This window comes from Delphinapterus leucas, chromosome 2 (genome assembly GCF_059928025.1).
Source record: "Delphinapterus leucas isolate spDelLeu-1000000601 "Yukka" chromosome 2, BTC_Dleu_Yukka2, whole genome shotgun sequence".
NCBI classification, from domain to species: Eukaryota; Metazoa; Chordata; class Mammalia; order Artiodactyla; family Monodontidae; genus Delphinapterus; species Delphinapterus leucas.
Genome location: NC_143130.1, coordinates 36603576 through 36615643, shown reverse-complemented (window position 1 = coordinate 36615643; position 12068 = coordinate 36603576). Strand labels below are relative to the sequence as shown.

The 12068-nt window shown below is 52.7% G+C and overlaps 1 protein-coding gene across 1 annotated transcript; it reads right to left on the bottom strand.

Moving 5' to 3' along the window:
• Window positions 1-869: 869 nt before the first annotated feature.
• On the bottom strand, window positions 870-11696 carry LOC111164743 (uncharacterized). The gene is made up of 3 exons (XM_089906687.1): window positions 11487-11696; window positions 6019-6118; window positions 870-2538 (listed from the first exon to the last, which is right to left on the bottom strand). Exons 1-3 carry the CDS (start codon window positions 11620-11622, stop codon window positions 1992-1994), a joined length of 783 nt encoding a protein of 260 aa, XP_089762813.1. The 5' UTR covers window positions 11623-11696; the 3' UTR covers window positions 870-1991.
• Between the last annotated feature and the right edge of the window lie 372 nt (window positions 11697-12068).

Sequence of the window (12068 nt, the reverse complement as noted above, 5' to 3'; positions counted from 1 at the left end):
CCTTCAGTAGACCTTGGCTGCTGCACCTCCAGCACTGGCCTGCCGTCTCTCTGTTCCCATCAGTCTCCCCTGCCTCCGTGTCTGCACTGCTGGTTGGAACCGAGTTTCCTTCCCTCCGTTTCCAGGGCTCAGCCCAGGGCCTGGCACTCAGGAGGCCCTGGCACTCAGGAGGCCCTGGCACTCCGGAGGGCCTGGTGAGTAGGTCAGTGCCAGGTGGGCCCTGTGCTTCCAGGAAGGACTAGGTGCCTGCATGCCAAGTGTGCCACGGCCGCCTTCAGGACGAGACTGGGGCTGGGGGAGGGTGGGAAGTCTCTCCATATCCCGGTGAGGGAGCCAGATGTAGAGACTGCAGGGAGGCGGGACTGCTCCTGGGAACCAGAGGCTTCCAACCTCAGGGTGGATCTACGTCGAGGGCCTGGCTGACTTGAAAGCAATTGCCTCAGGGCTTCTCCTTCCTGAAATAGGGCTCTGTGCTTCTAAACTCACCGACTAATCTAGCAAGAATATTTAAGGGCTGAATGTGAGAACCTGCTACAAGGAAATGGGATTCACGCTGAGGGGACAGCTGAGTCCAAGGGGGAGCCACAGATAAGGAGTCGGGAAATGCTGGGCCCCAGACCTCGAGACCTCGGGCTGACAGGGCCAGAAGTGCTGCTATTAGTGGTGGGGATGGAGAGGGCATGCGAGCAGCTGCCAACTCCAGGTATGGGCTAGGAACAAGGCACTGCTCTTTCCTAAGGCTGACATGGCTTAAGGGGAAGCCTGCAACTCAAATGGAAATTCAGATGTTTGGGCGCTGCTTCGTGCTCCCTCCCCGAGCGCGCTGTTGGCTGTCTCTCTCTGGGGACAGCACTGCGGGAAGACGGGCACCAGCTCGGGCTTCTTGCCAGCCCCACGGTCCCTTCTGAGCCCCTGCCATGTGACATGGAACCCTGACCCTGGCAGACACGCTGAGGGGGTCCATTAAATACCTGCAGGGTGAGCAGTGGTAAGGGCTCCTGGGAAGGGCACCACAGGAAGTGGTTACTTAACCCTTTATGGCCTGAGGTTGTACAAACAAAGCTAGGCGAGATGTTCTTACGTGGGATAGGATCCCTCTTTTAATATTAAAAAGTGAACTTTACGGTGTTTATTACTTACACAATTTATTTACACAATTGGTCATCCCTATAACCTATACTTCTCTAGTTTTTTGAAATAAGACTATAGGATTTTTGACTTGGGCGACCTAAAAGTCCTTGCCAAGGGCCATAAAGGGTTAAAATAGCATTCAGATGACATCAGCGCAAGGGAGTAGAGTCCCAGAGCCTCGAAAATGATAAAGTCAATCCACAAAGCCGAGGTCTAGGCAGCCAGTCTCTTAGGGACACGATTGGCCTCCAGATAGCCAGAGAGAAGAGGCGCTTGGAAATCTCCAGACCTGGTACCAGGATTCTGGGAGCTTGGGGCTCAGACCCCCAAACTCAGAATGTTCAGAAAGCATCTTTGCTGACGCTCCCAGGCATTCTTTCCCTCCTTCCCCACCTACCGAACCCTGGAGTCCTGTTGGCAAGACTGGAGTAGGCGTTCCCGCTGGGCGAGGAGGTGGCTGGACTGGAGAGAGGACTGTAGGAGGAGGGGTCGGCCGGGTAGGTGTGGCTCGTTCCAATCCCAAAGGGAGAAGACTGAGTCTTGCTGGACTGGGAGGGGATTGGCTGCAATCGGGATGAAGCACAGAGATGGAGAGCATCAGCAGCAGGTGTACCCGGTCCACAGCCTGGGCTGGTCACTGCCACCCGCAGCAGCAGTCCCGCCCTGGGCCGATAGCGGCTCCAAAGGCCCTCCTGGGCCTGCTGGGCACAAGGCCTGGGATCAGGCCACTGTGTGCCGGCCCAAGAACCACAGCACTGGGGCCCTGCATCTTTGGGGCAGGTCTGGTTGACATTCATGCCCAGGGCTACAAGGATCTAGGTCCTCTGCCTTCTGCTTATGGGACCTTGGCAAGGACTCCCTCAGCCCAGAGGACAGCCGTCCTCACAGCGACCACACGGAGCCGCGTGTGTCCCAGCGCTGATGTTCTCACACACTCCTGGGCCAGGGAAATGCAGGTCCCGAGCGATCAGGCTCGCTCCTGATCGAGGACCTCTGTGCGCCCGCCCCTCCCCCAGGTTCCCCAGGACTTCCCCGAGACTGCCGGGAGAAAAGGCTGCTGAAACCGGATTCGGTACCATTGCTGGGGACCCAGTTCTCAAAGTACCCTTAGGGTGGCCAGTGCTCCTGGGAGCCTGGCTGCGTTCGGGGTGGGCAGCTGCAAGCTCAGAGTGCCGCTCCTTCTCAGAGCTGGGATGCAAAGTAAGCACAGCCCAGGTGCTCTGCACCCTCTGGGCACCTGGGGGCAGTGCCCTCACCGACACCCATACCTGTCCGGGAAAGGGCGGCCGACTACCCGCCCACGCCACCTGACTCTGGTTTAGCTGCCGGGAGATTTGGGACATGTTCTGGCTCGTCGAGGAAGAGGACTGGATGTCGTTCACGCCAGGCACGTGCACCACCGAAGAACTGCAAGGGAAGAAAACGCATTCGTCCCGGGGAGACGCCCCAGCTCCACGCGCCCTGTCCCGGGCCACCTCTCCCGGAGCACACCGCTCTCTCCCACCGGAGCTGTGCATCACTGGATCGAAGGCCCTCAGGGGGAGCCCCCGGTCTTCCTTCTCTCCCCCGGGGCTCCCTCAACCCACCACTGCTGCCTCTTTTTCCCCACAGGGTCTCCCCCTCACTCCTCTATGAAGCCCCAATCCCACCCCTCTGTGTCTCTTGCTTTCAACGGATGATTCCCAGGAAGAGAGCAGCTTCTTGGAATAAAAATCAGTCTTGTTGTTAACTTGCTCTCTGTGCTCTGGTTAATTTGTTCCTTTGGGGCACCTATAAAGCTTAAGGATTCAGGAAATAGGCCACAGGCTTTCAGAGAAAAGAGCCTGTCAGTGGAAGCCTGCTGGGTGGGGCCTGGACCTGCCCGCCCCCATCCCAGTGCAAACTGCTGTTTACCTCTTTTGACCCTTCAGTGAATCTTCAGTTGAATCCAACGAGTCCTTAGTAGACACCCGCTGTGTGTGTCACCCGTACTCCCTGCCTGTCCTCCCGCAGGCTCAGTCCCTGACCGCTGTCTCTGCCCCTAGGCCTGCGCTGGCTGCACTGCTAGGCACGGCTTCTGTGAGATTTTCCCAGTTCCGCCAGTTATACAACAAGCTCATTACAGATAAAGGAGACCAGGGAAGACTTGCGTTTCGTTTCAGGCTCTTCCTCCTGCCTCCCCAGGGCCAGCTCCGCACAGGCAGAGTGCTGGGTGCCCACGAGCGAATCACGGAAGGCCTGGGTGGAGGTGGGTTTTCAGCCAGGTTGTAAAGAATGGAAGGTTATAGACCAGTAAAGAAGACCGGGTACCGTTTCACTAATTGTATTACAATATGTTTTCCATGCTATCCGGTCCCTCTTAAAATAAGGAGAACTCAAAGATGACAAGACATTCCTGCACTAACCACGATCAAGGGGAACTTCATTCCCATCCTCCTGAAAGCACTTCCTCACTTAACACAGGACTCCTTTCCCATTCTCCCTCCTGATGAATGTGTGAGCTCGGAGGGCCTTTTCTGATCACTGTTCCCTGGGGCAGGGTGGCCCTCGGTGCCCTGCCAGCACTGATTGGAGAGCTGGCAGAAGCCCTGTGGGTCCAGGGAAAGGTGCCCTGGCTAACGTACGGACAGGGCCCACGGGACCACAGCAGGACTTGGGCTGGGGACGTACTTAGGGATGTGCTGCCACATGGTGGGGGCTCAGGGTCATCCATCCCATAGCCCTTCCCACTCAAACCAGCTCAGGCCCTGCAGATTTACAGGAAACTGCCCATCCCACAGGCGTAAAGCCTCATGCATTCTTTAATTATTATTATTATTTATAAATTTATTTGATTGATTTACTTTTTATTTTTGGTTGCGTTGGGTCTTTGTTGCTGCATGAGGGCTTCTCATTGCGGTGGCTTCTCTTGTTGCAGAGCACGGGCTCTAGATCGCGGGCTCAGTAGTTGTGACGCACGGGCTCAGTTGCTCCGCGGCATGTGGGATCTTCCCAGCCCAGGGCTCGAACTCATGGCGCCTGCATTGGCAGGCGGATTCCTAACCACTGCGCCACCAGGGAAGCCCTCTTTAATTAATCCATCCATTCATTCTATAGACCAGTATCTAGTGAGTGCCTCCCCAGTGCCAGGCTCCACACGGAGGCTGGTGTCCCCCCCGGACTCCTTCCTTACACAGCTGTCCAGATACCAGCCTGCCTTCCCTTCTGGTAACCGCCCTCCACCCTGTCCCGCTCTTTTGTTTCTGTGATGACAGTCCACACAGGCACAGCACCTCCAGCTGGACCGTCTCACTCCTCCACTGCGCCCCCCGCACCCCTGCCACCCTGAACTTTCTCCAGGACTCTGCTTCCTCAAGTGCCTCTTCTCCCACAAGTCATCAGTGATGGAGTCTGAACTCCCGGGCGTGGTATTCAAGGCCTCCGAGGTCTCGTTCCGTTTCTCCCAGACTCGAGGCCTCCCCATCTCTCCTGATCCCTGATGGCTGGGTGCCCGCCCTGGCAGCAGGTGGCCACCTGACTTTTGCTTCTGGGCGGCCCTCCTGCCCCCTGCCACGCTGCCTCGGGCTGTCCCTCCTCACCTCTGGCCTCTGCTCCGTCCCTGCTGCCCTCTGTCCAGACGGCAGGGGGTTAGGGGGGGAACAGCAAGTGTTATGAGGACTCGGTGAACACGGGCCTGGGCTGGCACACAGCCTGGCACGGAACTACAAGTGGTCACCGTGTGCTGAGTGCATGAGTAACACAGCAGCAGGGCAGAAGTCTGGAGCCTCGGCCAGCGCTCAGCAGAGCGGGGAGACCGGCAGTGATGACAGCTCAGGAGCAGCTCACTGGGGGTTGTCGTCTTGTCCTCCTGTCCCCAGACCAGAGAGTCGCTGCCTGTTCAGAGACTCAGAACAGGTTGCAATCCAGCGAGGCCCAGCTGCACGGCTGGTCAGAGCCACTCCAAGATTTCAGAGGCTGCTGTTCCAGGGCACAGCTGCCGAGCTACCTGCTGCTTCCCCAGGAGGTCTGTCCGTGGACCAGTGTGGAAGCATGAGCCTCATCCCCTTAGAGGGCAGTCCCAGCCCGGACCTCTCCCTGGGATGGCTGGTCCCACCTGCCCAGTCTTGGTCCCTGCCTGCATCTTATCTGAAAACTCAGCTCTGGCCAAGTCAGCCAGAGGCTGGGCTGTGTGAGAAGCCCCACCCTCCCGGGCACGCATTTGAGATGCTTCGCCTAGCGAGTCTGCGGGCATCTGACGCTCACGTGGGTACCCCCACACCCTCCCTGAAGGCTGCGGGTCTCTCCTCTAGCCATTCTCCCCAGCCTGTGCTCCTGTTTCCCCGGCAGGCAGTGGAGCCAGGCCTTGCCTCCAGTGGTACTGTCGTGGTGGTGTTGTCACAGCTTCCTCTGTGACCTACAAGAGGTCCCTGATGCTAAGAACCAAGCTGTGGGAAGGCCAGACATCCTGCTTGTACCTCCCATGAGTGGCCCTGTAGGCTGAGACCCCAGGCATGATGGGCCAAGCTGTCCTCTCCCCCTTGGGGTTGGCCATGGCCTCAGAACCAGGGAACAGGGCACTGTCTGCTCCCTTGTCAGGTGTCCCCAGCTCTGCCCCATCTGGGTCCTGGCTAGAGGCCACCTCACTCCCTTCTCCCCGGCAGGCACCGCTACACAACGCAGTGGCTGGCACCTTTCACATCCGATACAGAGTTAACTGACCCCGTCACTTACGGTGACTCACCTAGGGCTCACAGGGCAGAACCGGAGCCACCGGACTCCTGAGCCTGGCCCGGGCATGTGGATGCGTAAGCACGAAGTGAGGTTTGTAGTATTTGTTGCACGCAGAGTCAAGCTCTGAGACCCAGGGCTTCACTGGGTAGGGGGGCCTCTTCCTCCTCTCTTGCCCCGCTGCCCGCCCCCACCAGGTACCTGAAGGCCTTTCCCGAGTGTCCCGGGGGAAACGGGCTGCCTTGGGAGTAGATCTGCTGAGTTCCTGCCGCAGAAGCCGAGCTCATCATCTTCTTCTCCGCTGGGAAAAGCAGAGCAAGGGTCACATTGGAGGAGTTCCCGCCCTGCAGACCCCAGGGCAGGGAGCCCCGAGCACAGATGCAGGGGTGGCGTGCACAAGCAGGAGGGCACAGGCCCTGGGCGGCCCAGCCCATCCCATGCAGCCCGCCCCGCCCTGATCTCTGCAGCTGCTCCTGAGGGCCCCCGGCTGTTCCCTGAAGCCTCAGCTGGGCCACAAGCTGTAAGGCAGGCTCTTTCCGAGAGTCGGGAAGATGAAAAGAACTAAAGAGGGTTCTTCCTCACACAGTATTTTACGAAGTTCTTCTCGCCTGGGGTGGGTATGATGCCTCTCATTTTTATTTTTTTTAAGACTTTTTTGATGTGGACCATTTTCTTAAAAAAGTCCTCATTGAATTTGTTACAATATCGCTTCTGTGTTATGTTTTGGTTTCTTGGCCACAAGGCATGTGGGATCTTTTTATTATTATTATATGTTTGTGCTTTTTTTGGGGGGGGCTGCACTGGGTCTTCGTTGCTGTACACGGGCTTTCTCTAGTTGCGGCGAGCGGGGGCCACTCTTCGTTGTGGTGCGCGGGCTTCTCATTGCGGTGGCTTCTCTTGTTGCAGAGCACAGGCTCTAGAGCACAGGCTCTAGAGCGCAGGCTCAGTTGTTCCACAGCATGTGGGATCTTCCCGGCCCAGGGATCAAACCCGTGTCCCCATAACTGGCAGGCGGATCCTTAACCACTGGACCACAAGGGAAGTCTGCCATGTGGGATCTTAGCTCCCCGACCAGGGATCGAACCTGCACCCCCTGCACTGGAAGGTGAAGACCTAACCACTGGACCGCTAAGGAATTCCCGATACCTCTCATTTTATGCGTGAGAAGGTGCAGAGCCATGGTTAAGAGGACAGGCTCTAACGTCCAGCTCTGCCCTATTTATCTGGGGTGTGGCCTTGGACATGTTATTTAACCTCCTCCTGTCTCCGTTTCCCCGAGTGAAAGATGGTGATAATGATAGTAGCTTCCTCATAGGGCTGTGGTGGGAATTCAATGAGTTAGCATAAGTTAAGTGCTTAGAACAGGGGCCAGTATCAGAGCCAACAGCATTTAAATGTTTGCTATCGCTTGCTAGTGTGGAAACTGAGGCTCAGTTTGTCCAAGCTCATGAGCCAGTGAAGGAGGACTTAGAGCTTGAATCCAAGTCCAGCACTCCTCCCACTGGCCCAGAACCCTGCCTGACCCCGCTGCCCTAACCCAGCAGGTGCTCCAGCTAACCTGGAGCAGCCCCGACCTGCGTTCCTTACCCTTCCACGAGGGTTTCTTTGAGAGGCCAAGCTCCTCATACAAGCGAAAACACTCAGACCCAGGCAAGATGCGTAATAGTGGACGCTTTTCTGCCACCATGGAGTGCTAAGTAGAAAACTCAGCTCAGCAGTCTCTCCCACAAGAGAGGCTGAAGAAATGGGCTCAAATCCCAGCTGGGCTGTGAGATCTTAACACGAGGAAGAGGGTGGTAGTTTGAGAAACAGGAGTGGGAACGGGAGCCTTCTCACTCCCTCTGGTAATTGAGGGGTCCAGGGCTCTCCAAAGCACCCTCCCAACTTCCCTAGAATCTCAAAATCCCTACGCATCTTATTCCTATAGACCCTAACATCCCTGCTTGCAACAAGATCTTGGAATAAAGGATATAAAGGCAATTATTTTGCGCCTGGACAGACCCCACGTCTGCACCTGTCTCTGGCTTGCTGGTGGGGGGATGGGCGGAGCGGGTGGATCCTCCATTGAGTGAGCGTGAGAAGTGATGGACGCTCAGGCTCACAGGCTTGGGGCCCAGAGAGCTGGCTTCAGGGGCCATGTGACAAATCACCCACACGTGTCAACAAACCTCTGTGACGTTTTGAGAAACCGGAGGCACTGAGCAGTTTTCCTGGTCCATTTTCTTTTGCTGCAGTGACGGGGTGCTCATTGGGAAATCCTTACAGGATGGAAAGAGATCAGACTCTTGGGTGTGTATTGCTAACCCGATCATAAGGCCTTGAATCTTGGAGAGAAAGAGATGAGGCTAAAAGTTGCATGAGTTAGGAAGACTTCTGGACTTCTCTTGACTATAAACAAGCCACTTTTTCTCATGTATTTAAGGTTTTTCGGTGGTTGGTTAAATAAGAAACATTTTTTTTCTAAATGCTCCAGGACATCTGTGGGGTACAAAATTACATCTATCTATCTATCTATCACTTTATATATATATATATATATATATATATATATATATATATATTTATATATATATTTATATATATATATATATATACATAAAATTATTCAGTATTCCATATCTTTATTATTTTGATCTACATGATTTGCTAGAGATGAAGAAAGGCATATTGAAATCTTCTGCTATAATCTGGCTTTGTCAGGATCTCTTATGTTTCAAACTATTTTTGGATTTCACATTTCATCGTTCATGACATTTATATCTTCATTTTAGGTTCCATCTTTTTTTTTTTTTTTTTTTTTTTTTTTGCGGTACGCGGGCCTCTCACTGTTGTGGCCTATCCCGTTGCGGAGCACAGGCTCCGGACGCGCAGGCTCAGCAGCCGTGGCTCACGGGCCCAGCCGCTCCGCGGCACGTGGGATCTTCCCGGACCGGGGCACGAACCCGTGTCCCCTGCATCGGCAGGCAGACTCTCAACCACCGCGCCACCAGGGAAGCCCTAGGTTCCATCTTTTACCTGTATACAATAAGCTTCTTTCTCTGCTTTCCTCCTTGTTTTTGGAGAGCATCATCACCACCCGCTCTTTCCGGTTCCATACTTTCATTTCATCTTGTTTTGGTTATATCACATTTTGGCACCATACTATTCAAGAATTATCCGTCAGAATCCCTTGAGCATCAACTTATTTCATTACTTGTGCTATTCATATTTTCTTGCTCTCTCTCTTTATTTTTCTCCTGAGTGTTTTGCAAGTTGCTAAAAATTTCCTTGTCTTTTCTTGGAAGTGGTTTGGAGGCGAGACCTCTTTCCTTCCATCTTTTTTTCTTTTTTTTTCCCATCCATTAGTGGTTATGTTTAAACATACTTGAAGTTATATGTCAGAGATAAAATAGTATAGACTGATGAGAAATGTCTGTTTCTAGTCCCCTGATCCAAAGTATGTATCTTTGCTGAATTGACTCTGGTTTTTATTTTTAAATATCTTTTTTATCTTCTAACAATGTTATATTAATTCCAGGTGTCACTTAGTTTCACTTTTTCATCGCTACTTCTTTTCCAACCTATCACTTCCATTCTTGTGTTCCATATTTTGATTCATTTCACAAAAAGCACAGTCTTCTGCAAGTAATTTTTTTCCAGGAAGTATAAGTAGATGGTGCATGTCCGAGAAGGTCTTTCTGTTGCTTTTTCATATAGGAAAGCAGCTTGGTTGGTGGAAATACTCTTGGATTACATATTTTCCTTCCCTTCTTTTTCCTCTTCTGTTAATTTTTTTTCTATTTTGTCATCTTTATGGGAAAAGGTCTATGTTTGTATAATATTAAAATTTCAAATGGGTTTCCCAGAAATGCTGTGGGTATCTGACCAAATAGTTCAGGCTTATCTGAGAGGAAGAGGAACTTTTGCTATTGTTTCCTCTTGCTGGATGAAATTACGTTTCTCTATAAAAGTTGAGGAAATACCGCTGTGGGTGGGTGGCACATCTGGATGGCCGGTGGGAACCACCAGAGGGGAGCCTCCCCGTCATGCTAACAGGTCTGTTCTCTGTTGCTGTTCTAAGTTCAGGCAGCTCCAGCGCGCTCCCTACTTTCATAGCATCTGGCTCACAGCCACGTGGGCACGAGGGCTGGGGTCTTCCACTACAGGTGCTGGCAGCAGGAGGCCTGAGATCTGCTCTCTCCCAGCTGCCCGGGGCCTCTCTGTCCTCCCTGTGGCCCGTGCTGACCCCAGTTCCTTAGTCCTAGGAGGACGCTAATGGGGGTCCCTTCCCATTACTGCGTTCCCCACGCTTCCATGGCGTGAGTCGGCCGGTTTCTCCCTTCAGCTGATCCCGATAACACTGTATCTCACAGATCACACGAAAATGGAATCTTTTCCCTGAATTTTGGAACTGACAAGGACATTTCCAAGTTTTATATGTTGCTGATCTGAGCGGCAGTCTGAGTGGGCGAGTGAGGCAGCTGCACACGTGGGTTCCACGTGACACCTGAACTTTGAACAGCACCATTTTCTTTTTTTAAAAAATTTCTTATACCTTTTTATTATTTATTTATTTATTTTTGGCCGCCCCTCGCAGCATGTGGGATCTTAGCTCTCCAACCAGGGATTGAACCCGAGTCCCCTGCAGTGGAGGCACAGAGTCTTAACCACTGGACCGCCAGCGGAGTCCCAAGAATGGCGCCATTTTCTCTAACTGCAGTGCTAACACAGGTGAGCACCCCAGTGACCACCATGAAGGATGCGCCGTGGAACACCCATACAATGGAAACTACGCAGGCGGTAAATACGATTTAGACCATTTAATAATCTAGAAAGACGTTCATAATAAATTGTCATGTGAAAAAGTAAGCTACCGAACAGCAGGAGCTCGATTTTGTATATAAAAAGATTTCACATGTGCAGAAAAAGACAAAAAGGACGACTTTTAAAAAGTTAAAAAAGATTAAATCTGGGTGGTAGGATACTGGATAATTTTTATTTTCCTTTTTACTGCATATTTCTATTTTAAAATGCAGTCCTCTCTGCATTAGAGATTAAGTTGAGATTCTTTTTTTTAAATAAATTTATTTATTTTTGGCTGCGTTGGGTCTTCGTTGCTGCGCGCGGGCTTTCTCTAGTTGTGGCGAGCGGGGGCTACTCTTGGTTGCAGTGCGCTCACTGCGGTGGCTTCTCTTGTCGCAGAGCACAGGCTCTAGGTGCGCGGGCTTCAGTAGTTGTGGGCTCAGTAGCTGTGGCTCACGGGCTTAGTTGCTCCACAGCATGTGGGATCTTCCCGGACTGGGGCTCAAACCCGTGCCCCCTGTATTGGCAGGCAGATTCTTAACCACTGCACCACCAGGTAAGTCCCAAGATATATTTTTTTTTATAGGGACATGTCTTTGTCTTGATAAAACTAAATTCTACCATGATTAATAGAGCTCATTTATTCCAATTCCTCAAATTTTGAAGATGAGATGTCAGAGGCTCCAGGTTGGTTGCCCCAGGTAACGGGTAAATGAGAGGCAAGGCCAGGAGTAGAGAGGATCCACTGGAACCCCTGTATTTGGTGCTACTTTTCTACCCTGTAGAAGTCGCTGTAAATTCACCCTCAAGGGTGGCTGCCTCCAAATGGCTGGACAGCGACTATAAACCCCACAATCTCACGACCTCAGCATCCTTTGGAAACTTACATGCACTGATTCCTGCAAACATCTCGGCAAACCGCGGATCTCTTTCCTGGGAAAAGATTGAGTCTGCCTTTTCCACAGACTTCCCGGCCTCGTGAACCCCGGCTGGTAGGTTGGAGACAGGAACCTGTTTGTACATGAAAACACAAGAGCATCCTGTGTGTGAGGTGCAGAGCAAACGCTCCCAGAGGTCACCTGTTTGCCTCCACCAGATCCCCCTCCCTCAGAATTGCTGGCGTTTCAGCCTTCGGTGTTGTGTAGGGCAGGAGCTTTTCTGTACAGGAAAGCCAAGAACAGACGGGCGGGGGTGTGAACGAGAGGTCACAGAAAGGTCACTGGAGTCCCACTGATCACTTGGAGAGAGATAAATAAAAATAATCAACCTAGTCTAAATATCGGGAAAAGTGAACATAAAGTTTAATTGGAGGGAGAGGCCAAATACCAACACGAGCTGCGGTTTCTCCCGCAGTGGGGCCTGGGGAGATGGGAGAAGGAAAGGGGACAGGGCGGTGAAGTGGGAGACACAGGCTGTGACCGGACAAGTGTGCTGAGAGCAGAGCGGCTCAGACTAAAGGCGGGAGAAGC

What these genes read in the sequence shown, in the direction of transcription:
- LOC111164743 (XM_089906687.1), bottom strand. Translation starts at nt 11,622, where the DNA reads ATGTACAAACAGGTTCCTGTCTCCAACCTACCAGCCGGGGTTCACGAG. An exon ending in GTTTGCAGGAATCAGTGCAT is followed by an intron (nt 6,119 to 11,486) that starts GTAAGTTTCCAA and finishes TGCTTTTCCCAG; the next exon opens with CGGAGAAGAAGATGATGAGC. An exon ending in CACTCGGGAAAGGCCTTCAG is followed by an intron (nt 2,539 to 6,018) that starts GTACCTGGTGGG and finishes CTTCCCTTGCAG; the next exon opens with TTCTTCGGTGGTGCACGTGC.